This window comes from Nesoenas mayeri (assembly GCF_963082525.1).
Source record: "Nesoenas mayeri genome assembly, chromosome: 1".
NCBI lineage: Eukaryota > Metazoa > Chordata > Aves > Columbiformes > Columbidae > Nesoenas > Nesoenas mayeri.
The window spans coordinates 212,675,440-212,703,187 of record NC_137541.1 but is presented as its reverse complement, the minus strand read 5'-3'; the positions used below and the strand labels follow the sequence as shown (position 1 = coordinate 212,703,187).

Here is a 27,748-nt window from a genome sequence, read left to right as displayed (position 1 = left end):
GAGGCTGGTGTCCCCATGTCACCGTTTGCTGGGTGATGTGACCCCCGGCTCGGTGCACCTGGGTGCAGGGCTGGAGCTGGGGACACACGTCCAGCCCAAAGGACGTGTCACCTCCCGGTCTCTGCTCCCAGCCCTGTGGTCACCATGGCCATGTCACCTCCCTGTCCCCACTCCCAGCCCTGTGGTCACCATGGCCATGTCACCTCCCTGTCTCTGCTCCCAGCCCTGTGGTCACCACGGCTGTGTCACCTCCCTGTCCCCACTCCCAGCTCTGTGGTCACCATGACCATGTCACCTCCCTGTCCCTGTTCTCAGCCCTGTGGTCACCATGGCTGTGTCACCTCCCTGTCCCTGTTCTCAGCCCTGTGGTCACCACGGCCATGTCACCTCCAGGTTCCTGCTCCCAGCCCTGTGGTCACCATGGCCATGTCACCTCCCCATCCCCATTCCCAGCCCTGTGGTCACCATGGCCAGGAGCTCCAGGCCACCCCAATGGCTTCCCCGGGGATGTCACTGCTGTCACCCGCTGGGAAGGACCAGCCAAGTTAACCCCAGGAGGGATGCTCCACAGTCCCAGGTTGTCACCAAGTCCCCCCACCACCCCTGGGAACCTCAACCCAGCTTTTCCCCACCCCGAGACACCTCACAGCGGGGTTGTCACCCAGGGGACACATTGTCACCTCCTGGGGTTTGCTGAGCTCCCTCCTCCCCACTCGCAGGCAGGTGAATCATGAAGGGGACCCTTGGGAAGTGGCTTTGTGCCATCCCTTGGTGGCTCCGGTGGCTTCGCGGGGACGATGTGTGGGAGTCAAGAGTGTCCCCAAGCTCAGTCCTTCATGGCTGGGGACGCTGCTGATGGGACATGTGGAAGGGACATTTCCCAGACCACACAAACGTCCCCAACCCCAGGCTGTGGGTTTGATATCTCTTCCATGTCTCCTGTCCCAAGGGACCCGGTGCCAGCACCGGGTGTCCCCACTGCAGAGGGTGACCCAGCTGGGGACACCAGGTAAACCCATGTGCATTGATGCCACCGACCCCGCGCTCCCCTGGGGCTTGTTCCCCGACAAGATGATTATTCGCAGGTCTCGTGTGGCAACGTCACCTCGTTGTCACCCGGCACGAGCCCTGGCAGGGACTCTGTGCCATCCGTCCCTGCGATGTGTCCCTCGCGGGTCCCTTTTGTGGGGACCAACCCCGGCGTGAAGGAGGCGGCCGGTAATGCTGCTCATTTCCTGGCCAAGGGGTGGATTGCACTGATTTGGGGCTTTTCCCTGCCTGATTTTTCCCCGGCAACCGCCCAGTGTGATTTGTTAGCCCGTGGTTTTCATGGTACATGGATGGGGCCGTGGGGAGGGGATGCTCATGGGTGCATCCTGCACCCTGGGTGCACCTGGGGACACACCGAGGGGACGCTGAGGGTGCGGGGACACTGAGGGTGCAGGGACACTGAGAGTACAACCAGTGTGCACCCAAGGGACACGCCAAGGGGACACTGAGGGTGCGGGGACACTGAGGGTACAACCAGTGTGCACCCAAGGTACACGCCAAGGGGACACTGAGGGTGCGGGGACACTGAGGGTGCAACCAGTGTGCACCCAAGGTACACACCAAGGGGACACTGAGGGTGCGGGGACACTGAGGGTGCAGGGACACTGAGAGTACAACCAGTGTGCACCCAAGGGACATGCCAAGGGGACACTGAGGGTGCAGGGACACTGAGGGTGCAACCAGTGTGCACCCAAGGGACACGCCAAGGGGACACTGAGAGTGTGGGGACACTGAGGGTGCAGGGACACTGAGGGTACAACCAGTGTGCACCCAAGGGACACGCCAAGGGGACACTGAGAGTGTGGGGACACTGAGGGTGCAGGGACACTGAGGGCGCAACCAGTGTGCACCCAAGGGACATGCCAAGGGGACACTGAGAGTGTGGGGACACTGAGGGTGCAGGAACACTGAGGGTACAACCAGTGTGCACCCAAGGGACATGCCAAGGGGACACTGAGAGTGTGGGGACACTGAGGGTGCAGGAACACTGAGGGTACAACCAGTGTGCACCCAAGGGACATGCCAAGGGGACACTGAGAGTGTGGGGACACTGAGGGTGCAGGAACACTGAGGGTACAATCAGTGTGCACCCAAGGGACACACCAAGGGGACACTGAGAGTGTGGGGACACTGAGGGTGCAGGGACACTGAGGGTACAACCAGTGTGCACCCAATGGACATGCCAAGGAGACACTGAGGGTGCGGGGACACTGAGGGTGCAACCAGTGTGCACCCAAGGGACACGCCAAGGGGACACTGAGGGTGTGGGGACACTGAGGGTGCAACCAGGGTGCACCTGGGGACACACCAAGGGGACACTGTGGGTGCACCCAGGGACATGACAAGGGGACACTGAGGGTGTAGGGACACCAAAGGTGCACCCAGAGATGTGACAAGGGGACACTGAGGGTGCAGGGACACCAAGGGTGCACCCAATGGACATGCCAAGGGGACGCTGTGGGTGCAGGGACACTGATGGTGCAACCAGGGTGCACCTGGGGACACACTGAGGGGACACTGAGGGTGCAGGAACACTGTGGGTACACTGAGGGACATGCCAAAGGGACACTGAGGGTGTGGGGACACTGTGAGTGCACCCAGGGACATGTCAAGGGGACACTGTGGGTACAGGGACACTGTGGGTGCACTCAGGAACATGTCAAAGGGACACTGTGGGTACAGGGACACTGTGGGTGCACTCAGGAACATGTCAAAGGGACACTGTGGGTACAGGGACACTGGGGGTGCACCCAGGGACATGTCAAAGGGACACTGTGGGTACAGGGACACTGTGTGTGCATCCAGGGACATGTAGAGGGGACACTGAGGGTGCACCAAGCAACATGCGAAGGGGACACTGAGGGTGCACCCGAGGACATGCCAAGGGGACATTGAGGGTGCAGGGACACTGAGGATGCAACCAGGGTGCACGCAGGGACATGCCAAGGGGACACTGAAGGTGTGGGGACACCAAGGGTGCACCCAGGGACATGCCAAGGGGACACTGAGGGTGCGGGGACACCAAGGGTGCACCCAGGGACATGCCAAGGGGACACTGAGGGTGCGGGGACACCAAGGGTGCACCCAGGGACATGCCAAGGGGACATTGAGGGTGCAGGGACACTGAAGATGCAACCAGGGTGCACCCAGGGACATGCCGAGGGGACACTGAGGATGTGGGGACACTGTGGGTGCAGGGACATGCCAAGGGGACACTGAGGGTGTGGGGACACTGAAAGTGCAGGAACACCCCATCTCAGCTCCCCCAGCACTCTTGGGGTACATGTCACCAGGACAACCCCTCTCCAGGAGCACAGAGCCCCACGTGGCTCCTCCTGTGTCCCCAAGGCTGCCTCGTCCCTGCCCTGTCCCCTGTCGCCAGCCCTTCCCAACCTCACCTACAACCTACCCTGGAAGGAAAGGCCCCCCCACCCCGTCACCCCCAAACCAGGGGAGGGACCCCCACCCCTGGTTGATGGACAGTGGGGATTGGGGACCAGGGGATTGGGGACCTCACCATCTTGGTGACACATGGGACTGGGATGTGGGGAGTGTTTGCTGGGTGGTGACAACGGGAGTTGGAAAAGTGGGGACAGAGGGTCCCCCCGGCCCCAAGCATCTTGTCCCCCCGGGTCAGTGCTGGGCAAGAGCACCCGTGTGACATCCTCGGTCCCTGTCCCCTCCCGGCACCCCAGCTGACAGATGTCACCAGGCAGGGGACGCTGGCGGGGCAGGCTCGGTGACAAGTGCTGGATGTGGCACTGGGACCCGGCTGCTGTCACCAAGCGGGGTGGGGGGGTTGGGACCAGTCTGCAGCGGCAGTGGGGTGAAACCAGATGGGGGAGGTGGCTCAGACCTTTTTTTCCTTTTCCTTTTCCTTTTCCTTTTCCTTTTCCTTTTCCTTTTCCTTTTCCTTTTCCTTTTCCTTTTCATTTTCATTTTCATTTTCCTCTCCCTTTCCCTCTCCCTCTTTTCCCTTTCCCTTTCCCTTTTTTCCCTTTCCCTTTTTTCCCTTTCTTCTTCCTCTTCTCCTTCTCCTTCTTCCCCTTCCCCTTCTTTCCGTCTCCCTTTCCCTTTCCCCCCCCTTTCCTCTTCCCTTCCCTTTCATCTTCCCCTTCTTCCCCCTCTTCTTCCCCTTCTTTTCTTTTCCTCTTCTCCTTACCCTTCTTCTTCCTCATTACCTTCCCCTTCCCTTTCCCTATCCTCTCCCCCTTCCCCTTCTTTCCGTCTCCCTTTCCCTTTCCCCCCCCTTTCCTCTTCCCTTCCCCTTCATCTTCCCCTTCTTCCCCCTCTTCTTCCCCTTCTTTTCTTTTCCTCTTCTCCTTACCCTTCTTCTTCCTCATTACCTTCCCCTTCCCTTTCCCTTTCCTCTCCCCCTTCTCTTTTTTCTGTGTCTTCTTCTTCCCCTTCTTTCCCTTTCCCTTTCCCCTTCTTTCCCTTTCCCTTTCCCTTCCCTTCCCTTCCCTTCCCTTCCCTTCCCTTCCCTTCCCTTCCCTTCCCTTCCCTTCCCTTCCCTTCCCTTCCCTTCCCTTCCCTCCCCTCCCCTCCCCTCCCCTTCCCCTTCCCCTTCCCTTCCCCTTCCTCTTCCCCTTCCCCTTCCCCTTCCCCTTCCCCTTCCCCTTCCCCTTCCCTTTCCCTTTCCCTTTCCCTTTCCCTTTCCCTTTCCCTTTCCCCATCCTTCTCTTTCCTCTTCTCTCCCCTTCCCCTTCCCAGCCAGATCCTGGCACCACCATCACTGACAACAAAAAAATGGGGAAAAATCAAAACAACCCAAAAGATAATAAAATGAAATGAAATGAAATGAAATGAAATGAAATGAAATTAAATTAAATTAAATTAAATAAATAAAATAAAATAAAATAAAATAAAATAAAATAAAATAAAATAAAGGTGGGGTGTTTACCGGGGGTCGCTGGGGGGAACAGGGGCTCGGAGCCCCCAGTGCCGTGTCGTGCTGGGGCTGATCCATCCAGCCCATCGCTGTCCCCCCCATGATGCCGGGTTTTAATTTCCTGTCCCTAATCTTTGCTGAGCATCTTTCCATCCTCCATCCCATCACCCCCGTTCTGCTGGGATAGGGGATGCCGAGACCCCCCAGGCGTCCCCACCGTGTCCCTTTGCTCCCCATTGCTTTTTGGGGAGATAAACCACTTTGGGCACAAGATGGGGTGGGTGGGCATGAGCGAGAGCATCTTCCTGGGATGCTGCACCAAACAAAACCCCCAAACACCTCCCCAGGACCCCCATCCCTGCCCCAAAACACCTGGGGGGTTGGATTCTCCCTGCTCAGCCCACACTGTTGTACCTGCAGACGTGGGAAATCATTTTCCCCATCATCTTTCCATTTTGGTTCTTTCTTTTTTTGAGAACAGCTTGTACCGACCTTGCGATAAGAAACGAGGCTCCGGGTTCCTCGGGGTGTTGTTTTCTGTTCTGTTTCTGTTCTCGGGATAAATGTCAGCGAAAATGGAAAAAGCGCTTTCTCCGTCTCCCCATTTTCTCCCCTCCCTGAAGGATTCGTCGGCTTTGCGAGCGAGCTGGGGAAATGGTGGGAAAATCAGATAGGGAGGAAAAAACACACAGCAAAACAAAAGAAAACCTGCTGGAATGGGACTTTCTCCAAGATTTTACATGTGACGGGATCAGCCGCTTCTTTTGGTGGGAGTATTGGTGATATTGGCCACATTCCGTAGGGCCACATCCTCCATCCCAGGAGGGCAGTTGGGATGCATAGGGTTGGGGTACCCATTGTGTAAAACCATGGAATCTTTGCCAAATTCCTCCCGCTGCGTGGGCTGGGGGTTCAGGGCATGGAAAACCAGGGTGACCATGAGCCACCAATGTGCCCTGTGGCCAATGGTACCTGGGGTGTGTGAGGAAGAGTGTGGGGAGAAGATCAGGGAGGTTGTTCCTCCCGCTCTGCTGCCCTGGTGAGGCCACATCTGCAGAACTGGGGCCAGTTTAAGGACAAGGAATCACTGGAGAGAGTCCAGGGAGGGACACGAAGATGCTGAGGGGTCTGGAGCATCTTTGTGATGAGGAGACACTGGGAGAGCTGGGGCTGCTGAGCTGGAGAAGAGAAGCTGAGAGGGATGTGATCAATGGATCAATATGTCAGGGTGGGTGTCAGAGGATGGACCAGACTCTGTTCAGTGGTGCCCAGCGCCAGGGTGAGGGGCAACGGGCACAGACTGAAACACAGGAGGCTCCATGTGAACATGAGCAGAACCTTGTGTGCTGGGAGGTGCCAGAGCCTGGCCCAGGCTGCCCAGAGCGGGTGTGGAGTCTCCTTCTCTGAGACATTCAAACCCCCTGGGATCCTGTGTGATCTGCTCTGGTGATCCTGCTCTAGGTGGGTTGGACTGGATGATCTCCAGAGGTCCCTTCAACCCCAACCACCCTGTGGTTCTGTGACTAACAGACAGCCCCTGTAGCTGGAAATAGGAAAATAGAGTTTGGGCTGGGTCCCCAGGACCATCCCGGGATGCTGGGCTGAGCATCCTATGGAGGACGGAACGTGCCCAACAAGGGAGCGAATCCCTCTCGGGCGGCAGCGATGCCGAGCGCTTTTGTCAAGAAGGTATGTGCAGAGCAAATCGCTCCGTATCAGCAAACAAACGTCTCCATTAGCGGGGGAATTGGTATCCTGCACAATGAGCCCTCGAGGACAATGCCCGGCTATTCAGAGCTCAACAAAAATTCAATCCCGTCGCGAAGGAGAAGCCGAAAGCGCGGCTTGTTTCGTATTCACGCCGCAGATATCGGTGCGAGGGCATGTAACTTTAATGATGCCTTTGAAACGCGGGCGGCTCTTTGTCTTCTTGACAATAAATAAAGATATAGAGCCCGTGGCAGCGCCGGGAGCAGGGATTGCCGTGAACTCTATGGACAGGGCGTTTGCTGCATCTAACACAGAATCGAGCAGAGAAATAAGAGGGATTTGTAGGAAAATCCATGTTAGACCCTCCCAGGACCATCACCCTCCTCGGGGTAAGGTCATAAAGGATGGATGCACATGGAGAATGTTTCTCAGTGGGTTTTGCTGACCTTGCCCACCCCATGGAACCCCGGCAGCCAGGGGAGGAGGTGGAGGTGGCCTTGGAGCTTGGAGGGGGCTGTGGTCATAATGGTGGAGCCCTAATGTGGGGTGGGGGCTGTGGGCAACACATGGAGGAGCTCGTGTGGGTGTCCACAGCAAGCGCAGAGCGTCACACTGGGAATATGGGGAAACCTTCCCACCATCAAGCAGGTGGCCCAAAGAGGTTGGGTTGTGTCCATCCCTAGGGCTGGAGCAGACGAAGCCCTTGGAGCAGGAGAATCATAGAATCATAGAATGGTTTGGGGTGAAGGACCTTCCCAGCTCCCCCAGTGCCTCCCCTGCCATGAGCAGGGACATCTTCACCAGCTCAGGGTGCTCAGAGCCCCGTCCAGCCTGGCCTGGGATGTCTCCAGGGATGGTTCATCCACCACCTCTCTGGCCAACCTGGGCCAGGCTCTCACCACCCTCAGGGACAACAACTCTTCCTTTGGGTGAAGAAATCTCTGCCCACAATGCGCAGCACCCAGCAGAAGAGAAGCTTTGACGGATATGGAGAAGATGCCGGGCCCAGGTGGACATCTCCATCACAATGATGGAGACCTGCAGTAGAGTCAGAAATCTCTTTGCTTGAGGCTGGTGGAGAAACCTGCTGAGAAACCTCCTCAAGACGTGGCATGAAAGCCAAAGCTTGATGCTTTGGGCCTTTGGCATCTCCAAACCAGCATCCACATGAAGGTCAAAGAATCACTGAATTCTTTTGGTTGGAAGAGACCCTCAAGATCATCAAATCCAACTGTTCCTCCACCCCTGTCCCTGCCCCATGTCCCGAGAACCTCATGTCCGTCTGTCCAACCCTCCAGGGATGGTGACTCCAGCACTGCCCTGGGCAGCCTATTCACATCCCCCCGAAATCTCTGCGATGTTCCTCACCTCTGTAGCTCTTGGTTGCTTATGAAACCATCCAGAAATACCCTCAGCTCCTCAAGAACAGGTCCAGCCTCTTGGGTGCTTCCAAGCAAGAGCGAGCAGGGATTTCTCTAAAAAAAAACCAACCAAAAAAAAACCCCACAACCCAACACTGGGAATTTTTAATGAAATGCATCAAAGTATTTCAGAAGTAGCACAAGCATTCCACCAGGTTATTTGAATTTCTCAGAATTTGTGAGACTCCTGGGGCTGAAAGGAGGAACCGTGTCTCTCTTTCGAGGAGAAAATACTACGAGGAGAAAATAACTACTGTTATTAAACAGCGGGAATAACATTTGCATAGGAGAGAGCACCAGGCATCCCACCGGCTGGGAAGATGCAGATGTAGAGGCTCCGGCCTCACATCTGGAGCTGGATGGGTCTTTCCAATGTGTCCTTGCCCCCAGACCTTCTCGGAGCTTCGTGCTGGGGAATGATGCCAAAAAAAACCGCCTCTTGGGAATAAGGCTGGGCTTAACAACCATGGGAACGGTTTATCCATGGAATGAGGGACTCTCCATGGGCGTTCTCATGCCAAGATGACGTGGAGAGGCGGCTCCATCACTCCAAAGGACCAAGACACGGTTTGACTCAATGATCTTGGGGGTCTCTTCCAATCAAAGTGACTCTATGACATGCTCCAAAAACCCAGGTGAGCTCATTCAGAGGATGGAAAAGTCATTAAAACCATGACTCAGGATGGAAATAGGGATTAGATTGAAGTGATGGCCCTTAAAATAATCCCAAATTACTCCATCTTGGCATGAAATTTGGGTTTCCCCCTCTGGACGAGGCAGGCAGAGGATCTCATGTAATTGATACGATACGCTGCCTATTTATGTAGACTGTGGGGATATTAATCCTTGCGAATTTGGCAGGAACCGATGTGATTTGAATGCTAATCTCTTAATATCTGTCACTGCTCTTAATGTCCCAGCTGGCGGGTTCACGATGGGGCAAGGAACCGCATACCCGCATTGATTTTAGAGCACGTTCCTTCCCTCTCCCCACCAAAAGCGACGCTGGGGCAGGATGGGGATCCTCAAGGCAAGTGAAAAGTGAGCAAAATATCTCTTTTTGGTGCAAAATCTCACCACGTGAAGCCGGGGGCCTGGGGTGGGAGTTGGTACCTCTGGGCAGTGGATGGAGAGTGGGTAGGGATGCAGGAGGGATGGTGCTGCCAAGAGGTGCCAAGACCAAGGTTATGAGCAAGGGTGAATATAAATGACTCTTCCCCAAGGTGTCTCCTGGACTCCAACCATGGGATCACAGAATCACAGATGGTTTGGGGTGAAGGACCTTCCCAGCTCCCCCAGTGCCCCCCCTGCCATGAGCAGGGACATCTTCACCAGCTCAGGTTGCTCAGAGCCCCGTCCAGCCTGGCCTGAGATGTCTCCAGGGATGGTTCAGCCACCACCTCTCTGGCCAACCTGGGCCAGGCTCTCACCACCCTCAGGGTAACAATTTCTTCCCCATGTCTCGCCTGAACGTCCCCTCTGCCACCTCCCCACCCTGCTCATAGCTCACCCTGAGAGTCCCCAGAGCAGGGAGGCCCAGGGCAGGAGATCCTGCTGTGCTGTGAGGGACAAACACACTCCATGTCCTTCAAGCCTGAATGGACAGTGCAGTGACTCCTCCAGCCCAGCCAAGACAAGCTCTGGTGGTGCTGGGTGCTGCACTCATAGAATCACAGAATCATTTTGGTTGGAAAAAACCTTTAAGGTCATCAAGTCCCACTGTTCCCCACCCCTGTCCCTGCCCCATGTCCTGAGAACCTCATGTCCGTCTGTCCAACCCTCCAGGGCTGGTGACTCCAGCACTGCCCTGGGCAGCCTGTTCCAATGCCCCACAGCCCTTTGGGGAAGAAATTGTTCCCACATCCAACCTCAACCTCCCCTGGCGCAACTCGAGGCCGTTTCCTCTGGTCCACGCAAAGGGCTGAAGGTCACAGCATGGCACAGGCATGGGGTGGTGCAGCAGGAGCCTGGCAATGGGCTGGGGCCTGGGGCAGGTTCAAACTTGCGTTTCAACCCCGTGGGGTGGCCAAGGGCTCAGCATGTCCCCCCTGCTCCTGGCCCCAGCTGTGTGATGCGGTGGGCAGCGTCCTGCACCCAGCAGCTTCACACTGGTGGTGGCAGGGCTATACGTGGTCAGCTCTGGATTACCTGCGCTGGGACCCACTTGCAGGAGGGTACTGTCCTGGCAAGGACCTCAGTATTGTCTGATATTGCTTGATGCTGCCCAGCGCCCTCGGGAAAGGAACCTGCCTGCAGGTTGGGTGCTGCCTGCTGCTGCCCAGTATCCTTGGAGCAGGGACCTGCTTGCGAGACCAGTGCTGCCCCATATTGCTCAATGCTGCCTGGTGCCCCCGGGGAATGAACCTACTTCTGGGTCTTGTGCTGCTCGGTACCCCTGGGGCAGGGACTTGTGGGACCAGTGCTGCCCCGTAATGCTCTGTGCTACCCGATGCCTTCGGAAGAGAAGCAGGGCAGAACGGGCTTGTGGCTCCAGCAGGACTCGCTGCCCGGCGGATCGGTTGCCGCCACGGGGAGCGCGGTGAAGGGCAGGGCCCGCTGAGCCTCAATAGACAAAGGCGGCGGCCCCCCGGTGCGGCGCGGCGCAGCGGGTGAGGCCGGGCGCTGCCCGCGACAGGCGGCGGCGGGCGGCAGGTGCCGACCCCTTCGGCCGCTCCGCGGGGAGCGGCTCGGTCCCCGCCCAACCCCGCGGAGCCGCAGCGGAGCCGTCAATCAGCGCCGCCTCCCCCCCACACTCTGCCCTCCCCCTCTCGCTCTGCATCGGGCTCGGTGACAGCAGCGGGCTGGAGACACGGGAGGCTTCGCTCCCAGGCAGCACCGAGAAGCGGCAGCAGCGGCGGCTCCCGGCTGCTCTCGCTGAGCTGGTGGGGCTGCCGAAGCATGCGGAGCCATGGGCCAGGGCTGCGGACACTCCATCCTCTGCCGGAGCCAACCGTACCAGGCGGCCGCATCTGACCTGTGAGTCCCCTCCCGCCGGCACCGGGGATGCGGGGGGACCGCGCTGAGAGGGAGGGATGCTCCGGGGGTGATGCTGAGATGTCGGGGAGGCAGGAAAAAGTTCCTCCTGCCTGACAGCTGCCTCGGAGGGGGAAAGACAAGCAGCTGCGACCCCCCCCACACCTCATTTCCCCACTAGCCACCTGTGTTAGCCCAGGGCAGGTCACCGCCGGCAGCTGTGCCGGAGGGCTGGTGTGAAAAGCATCCCCCTGCTTTCTGAGTCACCCTTGACCCTTGGTGGGGGCAGGAGGCTCCTGGCCTGGTGGTGGGCTGTGGGGGGGAAAGCAGGTGACTTTGTGAAATACAGGTCAGGCCCCTGAATCGTGGTTTCGGCACCTCCGCACAAGTCAAATCCCCGCACACCCGCCCACCACGCAACAAGTCTGGGGGTCCCGGCGAGGTGGGGAAGGGGCTCTGGGTGTCCCGGGGGTACACAAGGGGCTTTGCGTGCGAGTGTGGGGTGGCCTTGGCAAGGGATGACGCGGTGCGAAGGGCGATGCCCACGAGAAGCACATGGCACCTGAATCCCCATCGCCCACGGGCTGGGCTGAGGATGGCGGAGACCCCCAGCTCTGCACGCGCGTGTGCGTGTGGCGCTCACGAGGCTTCACAGCTGCCGGGTAGCAGACTGTGCACAGGCGATTCGCAGTACGTGGGTGCTCTGCCTTCCCGGCTTTCGGGAGATCTTGGGTGCTCCAAATCCCTTCCTTCCCCCCTACCCCGGCGCTTGCCGGGCTCAGACCCCACGTTGCCAGAGGGGTGAGGAAGGGATGCGGGTGTGAGGGGGCAAGGGGGAAGGATGCTCAGTGCTTGGATTCCTTTGTCTGGCAGCGCCAGCTCCATGTGCTCAGGCACCGTCTGCACCGGGACCACCGTTCATTCCCAGGTGCCACCTCCCGGGAGCAGCCTCATGTCTCCTGGAGCTTTCGGTGACGACGGGACCATCGGGGCGCGTGGGGAGCTGCACCCGCTCCTGCCCCCCACGCGTTTCCCAGCGGCGTCACCGAGGTTTTCGCACCTTTGCAGGGTGACCTTCAGCTGAGAAGTTTGTTGGGAGGCAAAATCGCCTCCAATATCTCTCCTGCCCACACGTGGCGTGGGGCTTAGCGCCAATCCCCCTACGCCGCCGTGGGCACCAGCGGGCAGCATCCTTCTCCCCCGGCTCGCTGCGTGTGCTTTGTTCCCTGCAGAGATCCTTTCCCAGCGCCGCCAGCACATGCGCCCGTGTCCTTTTTCTCGAAGCAAAACACACAAAGGTCTTGAAATGCCACGCTAGCCCCATGTTTCCTCCACCTGCAACGCCTCTGCAGCCTCGCAGCTGCTGCCTGATGGTTTTTTAGGAGTGGTGGATGCTGTCGAAACTTCTTCGCGCAGCCAAATTGGCTGCGCCCCTCGAGCTGCCCGGGGTGGGAATGGTGGGCGAGCCAAGATGCTTCCCCAGGATGAAACCTCGTGTCCTCTCTAGGAGCTGTTTGTGGGTATCTAGAGGTGGAGAAGCTTCCCAAGAGTGTTGAGATGATGCCCTTGGCCACGCGGCCGCCTGCCCCTTTGGCTGGAGCGGGTGTCCGCGGCGAGGCCGGTGCCGCAGGGTGATGCTCCTCTCTGCCTCCGCTCCAGCCCCACGCCGTTTAATCCCGGCTTATTTTGCTCAGGCAGAGCTCAGCACCGCCGCTGCCCGCCCTGCTGAGCTGGGGATGCTGCGTGGGGCCGGGACCCACCGGTGTGGCCGGGTCTCCGGCATATGCTTGACGAGCTCTGATTTCTCACCGCTCAAGTGCCATTTTGCATTATCCAGGTCACGTTTTAACCCATTTCCTCCTCGTTTTTCCCACCGTGTTCCCAGGCGGGCGGCTCCTGACCCGGTTAGTGGGATGCCAGGGTGCCCAGAGCATCCACCAGTGAGCCGGGATGGGGGAGACGCAGCCGAGCGCCGCGCATTGAAACCGCGGAGGAGGAGACGCGGCTCTGAGCATCCCTGCGGGAAGGACCCGGCGCAGCGGCGGCTGGGAAGGGGTCAAGGTTCCCTTCAGGGAGCAGGCAGGGCTGCCTGCGCCTGGGCCGGCTCTTGTGCCGCCTGGCAGGAGATGTGGGGACATGGGGGTGTCACCGTGCTCAGTGAGGTCGGTACCAGGTGGGTGATGGAGGCGCGACAAGGGGCTCCATCCTGCCCGGGACATGGCACAGGGAAGGGCCCGGTGTCCCACGAGGGGACAAAGGTGGTTTGAATCTTTGCAGGAGTGTGTTAGTGTCTGTGCTAGTTATTCCAGCTCAATGCCAGGACCTGGGTGACGTGTCCCCAGCTCAATGCCAAGACCCGGACGCTGTGTCCCCAGGTCAATGCCAGCACCCAGACAGTGTGTCCCCACCAAGGCTCATGCAGGGACGACACGTCACACACTGTCCCCATTTTTCCTCCCACCTGGGAGCTGCTTCCTCCAGTTTCCCAGCCCAGGGGGTGCCCACAGGAGAGGCTGGTGGCACGAGGTGACATTCGTGATGCTGCCGATGTCCCCACCTGCCACAGGGACACATTGGGGGGAAGCACCGGTCCCTCCCCACCTTGTGCATCCTCACTGTTAGTCCCGGAGTCATGGCAGAGATGTGGGGTTGTGGCAGAGATGTGTGGTCAGACTCGACGTCCTTTCATGTCCCCTTCCACCCCAAAGCACTCTGTGACTCCCTGGCTCGCTCCGGTGACATTAACTCTGCAGGTACCCATGGAGCAAAGCGGGCTGGGACACGGAGGGCACAAACTGCCCAGCAAAGCGTTTTGTTTGGAGGCCTCCAAGCTTTTGCAGAGCCTCGGGCTGTTTGTGCTTCTGCCTTTTGCACCAGCACATCGGATGGGAGGTGTCTGGGGCACTTCAGTGTCACCCACATTGTCACACCCAGCGGTGCGAGGATGGAGGAGAAACGATCTCCTTGGCACCGTGCGCATCTCCTTCCCCAGGGACGTCCCTTAGATGGGGGACGCCCCAGCCAGGAGCTTCCCCTCCCAGCCCTGAGCATCCTGAGCATCCTGAGCATCCTCAGCTCTCAGAGCAGCGAGTGCTTTTCAAGTGCCGGGGAATTAACCTCCGGTGCTTGTCGGCTGCCGGCCAGATGCTTGCGCAGATGCAGGGAATCAGTCCTGTCCCCGTTCTGCCGGGCAGGATGGCACATGGGGACCAGGGTGACAGCGCCGAGCGTGACCCCGGCCAGCATCTCCATCCCAATCCCCCAGGAGCTGCGCTGCTCCGTCATCTCCAGGAGGATGAGCATCCATCAGGGCCGCAGCTGCACAGGGGGGTGCAGGATGCCCAGGATGCTGGCAGATGCAGCTGTGGATGCAGCGGGGGATGCAGGGAGGGATGCAGCGGTGGATGCAGCGGGGGATGCAGCAGTGGATGCAGGGAGAGATGCAGCTGTGGATGCAGCGGGGGATGGAGCGGGGGATGCAGCGGTGGATGCAGCAGGGGATGCAGTGAGGGATGCAGTGGTGGATGCAGTGAGGGATGCAGCAGTGGATGCAGTGGGGGATGCAATGAGGGATGCAGTGGGGGATGCAGCAGGGGATGCAATGAGGGATGCAGCTATGGATGCAGTGAGGGATGCAGCGGGGGATGCAACGAGGGATGCAGCGGTGGATACAGCATCCCTTTCTGGGAATCCCTCCCGCATCCCGCTCTCCTCCGACCCCCCGGTCCCCGCTTTCGCTTTTGTCTCCGTTCCCAGCTCCCACGTGGCTTCTCCGAAAGCCGCGCTGGGCCGCGGCCAGGCAGGCAGGGCCCCGAGCGCCCGCCACTTTCTGCCTCTCCAGCTTGCTTTTATTTTTGATTTCATATCGTTTTTCCTGCAAAGGGCTGAGCTGTCCTCGCTAATGGCCGGGGCTGTCTGGAGGGGGATGGAGAGCGCTGGGAGATGCTTTGTCTGCTGCTGCGGCTCCGTTTGCACAGCGGGGGGGTGTTTGGTGATGGGGAGGTGGGAGAGCGCAGGACACGGGCAGCCGTGCAGCTCGGACCCCCCTGGCAAGGCGTCTGCTTTGCAGAATGGGTGATGACCCCAAAACTTGCTGCTTTGTGGGGTTGGAGCTTGGGTCGGGGGTCTTTGGCTGGTCCTCCTGGTTCATGATGGCCCACGATGGCATCGTGGTGTCCCCAAACCTTGTCACCCCCTGTGGCACCCTCGAGGGGTGGATTAACCTGCGGGAATCACCACGTTTTGGCTCAGGAACATCCAGGGGGTGGCGATTTGGGCAGCACGAGCCCTCGGTCCCGCTCCCACCCCAAAACCCCGCACGGGCACAGGAGAAAGGACGCAGGGCAGCATTTTGGGGGTGAGTCCAAGCCTTCCGGGTCTTTTTTCAATGTGCATTTTCTACACTAAATCGAGCGGCGGAAAGAGGTGATTTCAGCTGGGTGCGTTTAATTAAAAGCTGCATTATTTTTGGCTGGGGGCAGAGGATTCGAAGGGCGATGCCAACGGCCGCGATTCGGCATCCCCAAAGCCCTCTCCTCGCCACACGCCGCGAAGGACCATTTCGCCCAAGCATGGAAAAAGAAACACAAAAAAAGCCCCCAAAAACCCCCACAAAACAACACAAAACGGCAGCTGCCAACGCGGCTCTGTCACAGAAATGATGACTTAGCCAGAAAAGCCTCCCCTGGCTCGTAATCGCTCCCCAGCCCCTTCCCGGCGTGTGATTAGCGTGCACGTTTCAGCTGGGTGACTCAGAAGACACCGAGGAGCTATTTATAATGAGCGTTTGAGAAGCGAAGACTGAGAAGGGCTTTATTCTTTATTATTATTGAGCCGTCGCCGGGCAAATGTGGCCACCTTGGTCATGGGCACAGGGATCCGGAAGGGTCCCTGTCCCCAGAGCTTGGGGGTCTGGGTGCTGTGGGGTGAAGATGCCAGTATTATTATCCTAAAATAAACTATTTTATTATGTGGTACTGCACCAAACTGAGCGACTCCAGATGTGGGACCCCAAATAAAGAAACCCCTGGGCAACTATCCCCGTTACGGTCTAAACTTCCCACCATTCGGACCTCGACAAGATTAGAGTCTGGGGTCTTTTTCTTTCCATCGGATGAGCCGTTTCTCATCTCCGCAGGTAATTATTTGTGTTTTTACCAAGCAGACCAGATGTTAATCCAAGTCCTGACCTCCAGGTGCTATTTTGCACTTGCTTCTTGGGTCTTTTAGGTGCGCCGTTCCGTTCCTTGACTTATCTCTAGACGTGCAGCTCCTTTTGATGATCAAAAGCTCCTTTATCTTCTTGCTCCAACAAATCCTGGGGTCCTTGTTTTTTATATTGCTTCAGATTGTTCAAAAAGTTCCCAGCAAACTCAGCGACTTAGGCTAAGGAGTCCTAGAGAGGCGATTTCTAAGCATGTTCTGCAAGGAGGAGGTTATGAAATAATTCAAGAGCTCAGGCGGTCGGTTCCCTGACGCGGGGAACACGGGGTGTGTTGTGGGACACGAGCCCGCGCGGGTCTGGGTGGCAGCCAGGCTGGCTCTGCTGGGACCGGCATCTGCCAAGTGTTGGATGGATCCGCTCGGGGCTGGGAGGTGATAGAACAAGAGAATCCTTTTGGTTGGAAAACCCCTTAAGACCGAGTCCAACTGTTCTCCCACCCCCGGTGCTGCCCCGTGTCCTGAGAACCTCATGTCCGTCTGTCCAACCCTCCAGGGCTGGTGACTCCAGCACTGCCCTGGGCAGCCTGTTCCAATGCCCCACAGCCCTTTGGGGAAGAAATTGTTCCCCACATCCAACCTCAACCTCCCCTGACGCAACTTGAGGCCGTTTCCTCTGCTCCTGGCGCTTGTTCCTGGGGAGCAGAGCCCGACCCCCCTGGCTCCAAGCTCCTTTCAGGCAGTTCAGAGATCAGAAGGTCTCCCCTCAGCTCCTGTTCTCCAGCTGAACCCCCCAGGTCCCTCAGCCGCTCCATCACATTGTGCTCCAGCCCCTCACCAGCTCCGTTCCCTTCTCTCCACTCGCTCCAGCGCCTCAAGGCCGTGAAGCCGGCGCTCTGAGCAACCTGAGCTGGTGAAGACGTCCCTGCTCATGGCAGAGGTGGCCCTGGGGGAGCTTTGAAGGTCCCTTCAACCCAAAACATCCTGTGATTGTCTGATAAGCCTTTAAATAAGGCTTTAAATAAGGCAGCTCCAGCGATGGGGAGAGATGTCGGCACCGCCGACGTCGTTAATCTCCCGGCGTGAGCCCGGCGGTGGCACATCCCTGATGGTTTGATTAATGTTATCAGCTATTCCGGGTGAGAAATCTCTGCCCTGTTGGTGCTGGAGGAGCTGTGGCCGCTCACACGGGTGATGGGAGCCCAGGCGTGATCATCCGGGGGGATGTGGGGACCCCTCCGGTCCTTCTGCAGCACCTTGGGGTGCTGGTCAGGAGGGAAATTGGGGTGCAGGGGCTGCAGGGGCACGGTGGGTGGACTTGGCTAAGGCTCAGTTTAGGGTTATGGTCAGGGCTAGGGTTAAGATAGAGTTAGAATTGGGATTAGGCCTGGGGCTAAGGCTAGGGATAAGGAAGATCAGGGTTAGGTATAGGGCTAAAGTTGGGCTTAGGATTAGGGTTATGGTCAGGGATTGTGCTAAGGATAGAGTTAGGATTAGGTTCAGGGTTAGGGCTGGGGCTAAGGTTAGGTCTAGGGAAGATCAGGGTTAGGTTTAGGGCTAAGGTTAGGGTTATGGTCAGGGCTAGGGCTAAGGATAGAGTTAGGGTCAGGGCTGGGACTAAAGTTAGGGCTAGGGTTAGGGAAGATCAGCGTTAGGTTTAGGGCTAAGGTTAGGGTTAGGATTAGAATTATGGTCAGGGCTAGGGATAAGGATAGAGTTAAGATTAGGACTAGGGCTAGGATTAGGGCCAGCATTAGGATTAGGACTAGGATAAGGGTTATGGTTAAGGTTAGGGTTTGGTTAGGGTTAGGGCTAAGGCTAAGTTTAGGATTCATAGCTAGGGTCAGGGTTAGGGTTATGGTTGAGGTTAAGGTTAAGAGTAAGGTTAAGTTTAGGGTCAGGGCTAGGCCTAAGGTTAGGGCTAAGGTTATAGTTAGGGCTAGAGCTAAGGTTAGGGCTATGGTTAGGATCAAGGCTTAGATTAGGTTTAGTATTAGGGCTAGGGCTCTGTCTGAGGTTACGATTATTGTTAGGGCCAGATCTAAGCTTAGGATTAGGTTTAGGGCTAGAACAATGGCTAAGATTAGAGTTAAGTTTACATTTAGGGTTAGAGCTAGGGTTAGGGTTAAGGCCAAGTTTAGGTCTGAGTTGTGGACAAAGCCCATCCCAAGCTGTAAGAAGCCGCAGCGATTCTAAGGCTCAGTTGTGGATCCCTCTGGATGTCAGACGCCAGGGTGATGGGCACCTGGGTTATGCTTAGGGCTAAGACTAAAATTAGACCTTATAGTTATGGCTATAATCACCTGCCGCCCTCCTGTACCCCTGGGAATGATACATTTGGGCTCGTTCTGGCTCTGCAGATGGAACTTTAATGGGGATTTCACAAGGTTCCTACCCCAAAGGAAGCCCAGCCCAGCTGTAGGGGTCAGGCACCCCCCAAAATAAGCACCAGCACCCTATGGTGCCCTTTAGGTGCTGGTTTCCCTTGGCTAAACCCAGGATTTGCAGCCACAGATGCGAACAAGCACTCGTTTTGGGGGATGCTACGGGGACCGGGATGCAGGTGGTGGGAACTGGGGCTGAACTGGGAGCGCTGGGACCATGGGGGTGGTGCTGAGGGAGACACCGGGGGGGGCGCTGCTGGTGTCCCCAGGCAAATGTCACCCCCTGGGAAGGCTCCGATCCTGCCTGTGCCAGATGGACGGGGTGACCCTGGGGGGCTGCCCAGCTGCCTGCGCTCCCCCTAGGGGATGCGGGGATGGGAAAGGGGGGTACTGGGGGACGTGGGGATGGGAAAGGGGGATCCCGGGGGATGTGGGGTGGAAAAGAGGGGTCCTGAGGGACATGGGGTGGAAAACGGGGGTCCTGGGGGATGCAGGGTGGAACATGGGGGTCCTGATGGACATGGGGTGGAAAAGGGGGGCCCTGAGGGATGCAGGGTGGAAAAGGGGGGTCCTGGGGATGCAGGATGGAAAAGGGGGATCCTGGGGGACATCAGGTGGAAAAAGAGGGTCCTGGGGGACATAGAGGTGGAAAAGGGGGGTCCTTGGGGATGCGGAGTGGAAAAGGGGGGTCCTGAGGGACATTAGATAGAAAAGGGAGGTCTCAGGGGATGCAGGGTGGAAAAGGGAGGTCCTGGGGGACATGGGTTGGAAAAGTGGGGTCCTGGAGATGCAGGGTGGAACATGGGGGTCCTGATGGACATGGGGGTGGAAAAAGGGGGTCCTGGGGGATACGGTTTGGAAAAGGAGTGTCCTGATGGACATGAGAGTGGAAAAGGGGGTTCCTGGGGAATGTGGGGTGGAAAAGGGGGGTCCTGGGGAACATGGGGTGGAAAAGGGCAGTCCCGAGGGATGCAGGGTGGAAAAGGGGTGTCCTGATGGACGTGAGAGTGGAAAAGAGGGGTCATGGGGACATGGGTTGGAAAAGAGGGGTCCTGGGGAATGTGGGGTGGAAAAGGGGGTCCTGAGGGACATCAGGTGGAAAAGGGGGGTTCTGGTGGATGCAGGGTGGAACATGGAGGTCCTGATGGACATGGGGGTGGAAAAGGGGGGTCCTGGGGGATATGGTTTAGAAAAGGGGAGTACTAATGGACATGAGAATGGAAAAGAGGGGTCCTGGGGACATGGGGTGGAAAAGGGGGATCTTGGGGGACATCAGATGGAAAAGGGAGGTTCCAGGGGATGCAGGGTGGAAAAGGGGGATCCTGGGGGACATGGGGTGGAAAAGGGGGTCCCAGGGGATGTGGGGTGAAAAAGGGGGGGTCTCTCCCCCACCCGGGGATAGCGTGGGGGCTGTGCCTGTGGGGGCTGTTTGGGTGAGGATGAGGGGGGCTCTGTGGAGGTGGGGGCTTGGCAGGAACCCCCCTCGTCCCTATGGTGGGGGCAGGATGGGACAGCTGGTCCGTGGGCTGGCGAGACACGCGGAGTCGGGTGCGCTCGTGCAACACTCGTGCAACGCTTGTGCAACGCTCGTGCGTGGGAACCAGGAGCGAACCCCCGTATTTGAGCAGGGGACACCCCCAGCCGTGTCCCCCCCGCAACTTCCATCCCTCCTGCACCCCAAAAACCTGCGGGTGCAGCGGGGGGTATGATGCTCCCAAGGGGGCGGCAAGGATGTTGTCCCCAAGGTGCTACCCTGGGGACCCCATTTTGTCCATCTACAGCAATGGGGACAGCACCAAAGGGAAGGGGACAGGGATGGGGACACTTGGCAGGGCACAGAGAGCCAGGGCCAGCAGTTCACCCCGCAGAATATTCATTAATTCCTAAAAAGTGAAATTGGGTGTTAATAGCCCGACCCGCTCCAACAGCAGGATCCGGCCACCTCGCTGCAAGTTCATTGTCACCAGGCTGGTCCCCAGAGTGCCGCTGTCTTTGGCAGCACCAGGGATGTCACCGAAGGACACGACATCTCCATGCCCATCGCAGGGATGGGCTGCTCGCCCTCCCGCCCGCACCAGCATCACCGATGTCCGTCGATGGGGGGACTCTGCACCCCAAATGTTCGGGATGAACAGCGGGGCCGGTTTGGAACTGAGATGGGGAAGGGGAAAAAAACCCATTGGAAAGGGGAAAAAAAGCCCAGGAAAGATGAAAACCAGCGCTGGGAAGATAACGAACACATGCTCAAAATCACCTCCGGCTGCCTTTCTCTCTTTCCCCTGGTTATCAGCTAAACCAACTAATTGAAGGATGAGTTGGCAGAGTCTGGAACGCTCCATTTATCCGAGGACAATTCCCTGGAGATCCGGGGTAACCGTGTGTTTCCTCCTCCTCCCCCTGGCCGCACCCGGCGCTGCTGCTGCCTGGGTTGGTGACGGTGGCATCGCCGGGAGGTCCCCGAGGGGGTGACACTCCTGCACAGAGCTCGTGTCACCCGGTGTCAACCCTTGGGGACAACGAAATGGGGGGCTTGAGGACGCCCTCCTGCTGCCATCCAGCTGGGTCTTGGCATCGTGGGGTGCAGCGCAATGGGGACGGGGGTTTGCAGGCTGGCGAGGGTGGCGTGCAATGGGGATTTGCAGGGGTGTTGTGCAATGGGATGGGGATTTGCCCACTTGCAAGACTGCCACGCAACAAGGGATGGGGAGCTGCACATTTGCAGGGCTGCCACGCAACTAGGGATGGGAAATTGCATGCTTGCATGGCTGCCATGCAACAAGGGATGGGGATCTGCACGTTTGCAGGGCTGCCGTGCAACAAGGGATGGGGATCTGCACGCTTGCAGGGCTGTTACGGTGCAATGGGACGAGGATTTGCAGGGCTTCCATGCAACAAGGGATGGGGATCTGCACGCTTGCAGCGCTGTTACGGTGCAATGGGATGGGGATTTGCAGGGCTTCCATGCAGTACAGATTTGCAGGCTTTGCAATGGGGATATGCAGGTTTGCAGGGGTGTCGTGCAATGGGATGGAGATTTGCACACTTGCAGAGCTGCCACGTAACAAGGGATGGGGATTTGCACACTTGCAGAGCTGCCATGCAACAAGGGATGGGGATTTGCAGCTTTACATGGCTGCTGTGTAATGGGATGGGGATTTGCGGACCTGCAAGAGATGCCATGCAAAGGGGATTTGCAGAGCTGCGTGCAGTGGGGATGCCGTGCAATGGAATTGGGATTTGAAGGGCTGCTGTGCAATGGGGATTTGCAGGGATGCCATGCAATGGGATGGGGATTTGCAGGTTTACAGGGCTGCCATGCAATGGGGATTTGCAGGCTCGCAGGGCTGCTGTGCAAGGAGGATGGGGATCTGCAGACGTGCAGAGATGCTGTGCAACGGGGATTTGCAGCGTTGCCATGCAACAGGGATTTGTAGGGCTGCCGTGCAGCAGCCATGGGGACTTGCACACTTGCAGAAATGCTGTGCAATGGGATGGGGACTTGCAGGGCTGCCATGCAATGGGGGTTTGCAGAGATGCCATGCAATGGGGATTTGCAGAGATGTTATGCAATGTCACGGGGACTTGCAGAGCTGCCATGCAATGGGATGAGGATTTGCAGGGCTGCCGTGCAACGAAGATGGGCATTTGCAGGGCTGCCATGCGATGGGGATTTGCAGACTTGCAGAGGCATCGTGCAACGGAGATGGGGATTTGCACACTTGCATTGCTGCCGTGCAATGGATATTGGCAGGTTGTGGGGCTCCTGGCTCTCAAGGCTGCATTCCTGTGGCTCCTCGAAGCGCCGAGGAGCTGCTTGTACATCCTGGCAGCGCCGGCAGCACCGGACCCGCCGCTCCAGGGCCAGGCGGCACCCGGCAAAGCGCGTTTGCCGAGCAAACAGAGCTCGGCCCTTCTCGGAGGCACTTAGGGCTCGATACGTTTACTGAGCAAATAAACCACAGCCGGCAAAGCATCGGTGACTCCGCTTTCCTTCCTTCCCCGTGCTTCTGCCAGCTGGTGTGTGGCACCACCCGGCATCCTGCAGCACCTGCCCATTAATATGCAGGTCTGTAATTACCCGGAGCTGATGAGGGCTCCAAATTAAACCCTGCGGGAGCTCAGCAGCCATCCCTGCCCGTGGGTGCCGTGGTGATGCTGAACCACAGGGCACCGAGTGCCGGCACCTCGGTGAAATCCTTCGGCGATCGCAGTAAGCAGGCAATTTTCTGTCGCTGCTTGAGGTTGGGGAAGATAAAATCAGAGGCGGCGGGTGCCAGCGTGGGAGGTTGGTCACCTCCGGGTGCTCTTTGCAGCTGCAGGATGGAGCAGACGTCACCCCGGCTGTGGGGGCATCGCTGCCTCCTGCTCCGCCAGCCCCAAACACGCCGGCTTTGCTGCTCCCCCTGCCCCAGGCTCTCCCGTGTCCCCTCTGCCCCATCGCGTCCCCTTGCCGTGGTCCTCACCCCCCCATCACACACAGGCAGGTGTCTGTGCCAGGATGCGGTGATGGGTGTCAGGATGTGACAATGGGTGCCAGGGCAGTTGTCGGTGCCGGGATGCAGCGGTGGGTACCGGGATGTGGTGATAGGTGCTGGGATGCAGCGGTGGGCACTGGGATGCAGAGGTGGGTGCTGGGATGCAGCGGTGGGCACTGGGATGCAGAGGTGGGTGCTGGGATGCATCAGAGGGTACTGGGATACAGCAGTGGTTGCCAGGATGCAGTGGGTTCTGGGATGCAGTGATGGGCACTGGGATGCAGAGGTGGGTGCTGGGATGCATCAGTGGGTACCAGGATACAGCAGTGGTTGCCAGGATGCAGTGGGTTCTGGAATGCAGTGATGGGCACTGGGATGCAGAGGTGGGTGCTGGGATGCATCAGTGGGTACCAAGGTACAGCAGTGGTTGCCAGGATGCAGTGGGTGCTGGGATGCAGTGATGGGTGCTGGGATGCAGAGGTGGGTGCCGGGATGCATCAGTGGGTACCGGGATACAGCAGTGGTTACCAGGATGCAGTGGGTGCCACGATGTGGTGGTGGTGCTGGGATGCAGTGGCTGTTACCGGGATGCAGTGGTGGGTGTCAGGATGTGACACTGGTTACTGGGATGTAACGCAGGTTCCTGGGATGTAGCACTGGATGCCAGGATGTGACACTGGTTACTGGGATGCAACACTGGGTGCCAGGATGTGACACAGGTTACTGGGATGTAGCACTGGTTACCAGGATGCAGCACTGGGTGCTGGGATGTGACACTGGTTACCAGTGTGCAGCACTGGTTACTGGGACGCAGTGATGGGTACTGGGACACAGTGATGGGTGCTGGGATGCAGTGATGGGTACTGGGGTGCAGTGATGGGTACAGGGATGCAGTGATGGGTGCTGGGGTGCAGTGATGGGTACCGGGATGCAGTGATGGGTACCGGGATGCAGCAGTGGGTACCGGGATGCAGTGATGGGTACCAGGATGCAGTCATGGGTACCGGGATGCAGCAGTGGGTACTGGGATGCAGTGATGGGTACCGGGATGCAGTGATGGGTACTGGGATGCAGTGATGGGTGCTGGGGTGCAGTGATGGGTACTGGGATGCAGTGATGGGTTCTGGGATGCAGCGATGGGTGCTGGGATGCAGCGATGGGTGCTGGGATGCAGTGATGGGTACCGGGATGCAGCAGTGGGTGCTGGGATGCAGTGATGGGTGCTGGGATGCAGTGATGGGTACCGGGATACAGCAGTGGGTACTGATCTGTCCTGCTGTCCCCAAGCAGCCTTGGTGACAAGTCCCAGCTCACTCCTACGTGCTGCCTGAAGCCGCTGCCCATTTTCCCTGGCAGGGCGCAGGCAGCGACCGGCTGTGCCAGCGCCAAGGTCACCGCTGTCACCTCCCAAGGGGACAGCAGCTCTCTCCCTGCCCAGCACCCCGCTGGCTCCGGGGCTGAGCCACCCGCCAGGTTTGCAGCTCCTCCAAAGTCACTTGTGCACTTAGGGGCCACTAAGTGCTGTAATTACAGATATGCTTTAATTAGCATAATTGCATTCCTACACAAATAAAACATTTGGCGGAGTTAATTCCTCGGCTGCAGCTCCAAACTTGAGTGTCCCACCCCCTGTCCCCACCGCAGTGGCAGCTGGTGGGGGGAATCATGGGGGATCCTACGCCCCACCAGTAGATCCCAGTCTCATAGGGTCTGGGCTGGAGCCCCCCACTCCTCACCCAGCACTGAGGGTGGCCAGGGCCCCCTCCCCTTTGGCTTGTTAGGACATGACACTGGGCTTACTGGGACACCGCACTGGGTTTACTGAGACACAGCACTGGGTTTACTGGGATACAGCACTGGGTTTACTGGGACATGGCACTGGGTTTACTGGGACATGGCACTGGGTTTACTGGGACACGGCACTGGGTTTACTGGGATACAGCACTGGGTTTACTGGGATACAGCACTGGGTTTACTGGGACATGGCACTGGGCGTACTGGGACATGGCACTGCGTTTTCTGGAGCACTATACTGGGCTTACTGGGACATGGCACTGGGCTTGCTGGGACATGGCAGTGGGTTTACTAGGACATGACACTGAGTTTTCTGGGGCACCATACTGGGCTTGCTGGGACATGATACTGGGCTTCCTGAAAACTGGTATTGGGTTTACCGGGACATGGCACTGGGTTTACTGGGACACAGCACTGGGCTTACTGGGACATGGCACTTGATTTGCTGGGACACAGCATTGGGCTTACTGGGACATGACACTGGGCTTACTGGGACATGACACTGGGTTTACTAGGACATGGCACTGAGTTTACTGGGACGTGGCACTGGGTTTACTGGGACATGGCACTGGGTTTGCTGGGGCACTGTGTTGGGCTTGGTAGGATGCAACTGGGAATTCTATGACACAGCACTGGGTTTACTGGGGCACCATACTGGGCTTGCTGGAACACAGCACTGGGTTTTCTGGGACACTATACTGGACTTACTGGGATGCAGTGATGGGATTGCTGAGATATGGCACTAGACTTGTTAGGACACAGCACTGGGTTTACTGGGACACAGCACTGGGTTTACTGGGACATGGCACTGGGCTTACTGGGACACAGCACTGGGTTAACTGAGTTGTGGCACTGGGTTAACTGGGATGTGCCACTGGCTTTGCTGGAACGTGACACTGGGCTTGCTGGGACACAGCACTTAGTTTACTGGGACACCATACTGGGCTTGCTGGGGAGCGGTATTGAGCTTACTGGGACATAGCACTGGGCTTGCTGGGATGCAGACCTGCAATTACTGGGATATGGCACTGGACTTTTTAGGACACAGCACTGGGCTTACGGGGGCACTGTACTGGGTTTACTGGGACATGGCACTGGGTTTCCTAGGGCACTGTACTGGGCTTGGTAGGACGCGACACTGGGAATTCTATGACACAGCACTGGGTTTACTGGGGCATCATACTGAGCTTGCTGGGACATAACACTGGGCTTACTGGGATGTAACACTGGGCTTACTGGGATGTAGCACTGGGATCGCTGGTATATGACACTAGATTTGTTAGGACATGGCACTGGGTTAACTGGGACACAGCACTGGGTTTGCTGGGACACTATACTGGCTTTACTGGGATGTAGCACTGGGATCACTGGTATATGGCACTAGACTTGTTAGGACACGGCACTGGGTTAACTGGGACACAGCACTGGGTTTGCTGGGACACTATTCTGGCCTTACTGGAATGTAGCACTGGGATTGCTGGTATATGGCACTAGACTTGTTAGGACATGGCACTGGGTTAACTGGGACACAGCACTGGGTTTGCTGGGACACTATACTGGCCATACTGGGATGTAGCACTGGGATTGCTGGTATATGGCACTAGATTTGTTAGGACATGGCACTGGGTTAACTGGGACACAGCACTGGGTTTGCTGGGACACTATACTGGCCTTACTGGGATGAAGCACTGGGATCGCTGGTATATGGCACTAGACTTGTTAGGACATGGCACTGGGTTAACTGGGACACTATACTGGCCTTACTGGGATGCAGTGATGGGATTGCTGAAATCTGGCACTAGACTTAAGACACGGCACTGGATTTACTGGGGCATGGCACCGGGTTTACTGGGCCACACTGGGAGCACTGGTGGGTGTTTGACCCAGCCTGAGGGGGACACGGCTGTGCTGGGTACCCCGGATCGGGCCCCTCAGCCCATTTGGTCCCCACCACGCTGAAAAAAACACAGGAAAGAGCTGGGAAATTGGCTGGAGCTTGAGCTAAGAGCCCTTTTCATTAAATAAAACAGAAAAAAGGAGGAAAAAAAAACATACAAAAAGAGAAATTTCCATTTTTCCCCAGCTGAAAATGAAAGTGATTATGTAACGAGCACTAAATTACTTAAAGCGAATGACTCATTAGAGCAAATCCAGAAAAAAAAGTCACTGTGTATTTTTAGCCCCGCACTGTACCCACCGTTGACCCCCCCACCCCGGTGACACCCCCAGAGGTGCCACATTGTGTCCCCTGCGCTGCGTTCCCGAGGGAGGTGACAAACCACCTGTCACCACCCCGTGTGTCCAACCCAGTGTCACCATCCCGTGTGTCCAACCCAGTGTCACCACCCCGTGTGTCCAACCCGGTGTCACCACCCCGTGTGTCCAACCAGTGTCACCACCCCGTGTGTCCAACCCGGTGTCACCACCCCGTGTGTCCAACCAGTGTCACCATCCCGTGTGTTCAACCCGGTGTCACCACCCCGTGTGTACAACCTGGTGCCACCAAACCGTGTCCAACCCGGTGTCACCACCCCGTGTGTCCAACCTGGTGCCACCAACCCGTGTGTCCAACCTTGTGTCACCAGCCCATGTGTACAACCCTGTGTCACAACCCGTGTGTCCAACCCCGTGTCACCACCCTGTGTGTCCAACCCGGTGTCACCAACCCATGTGTCCAACCTGGTGCCACCAAACCGTGTGTCCAACCCCGTGTCACTACCCCGTGTGTACAACCTGGTGCCACCAAACCGTGTGTCCAACCTGGTGCCACCAAACCGTGTGTCCAACCCCGTGTCACTACCCCGTGTGTACAACCCAGTGTCACAACCTGTGTGTCCAACCTGGTGTCACCACCCCGTGTGTTCAACCTGGTGTCACGACCCCATGTGT

General features: G+C 57.8%; 1 protein-coding gene across 1 annotated transcript in view; it reads left to right on the top strand.

Moving 5' to 3' along the window:
• Window positions 1-10,981: 10,981 nt before the first annotated feature.
• Window positions 10,982-27,748, top strand: part of PDE2A (phosphodiesterase 2A) — a gene marked incomplete at both ends in the record, with an annotated part of 64,475 nt that continues 47,708 nt past the window's right edge. The window contains one exon of the mRNA XM_080363736.1: window positions 10,982-11,049. Coding sequence (XP_080219862.1) covers window positions 10,982-11,049 — 68 coding nt within the window. The remainder of the gene's footprint in view (window positions 11,050-27,748) is intronic.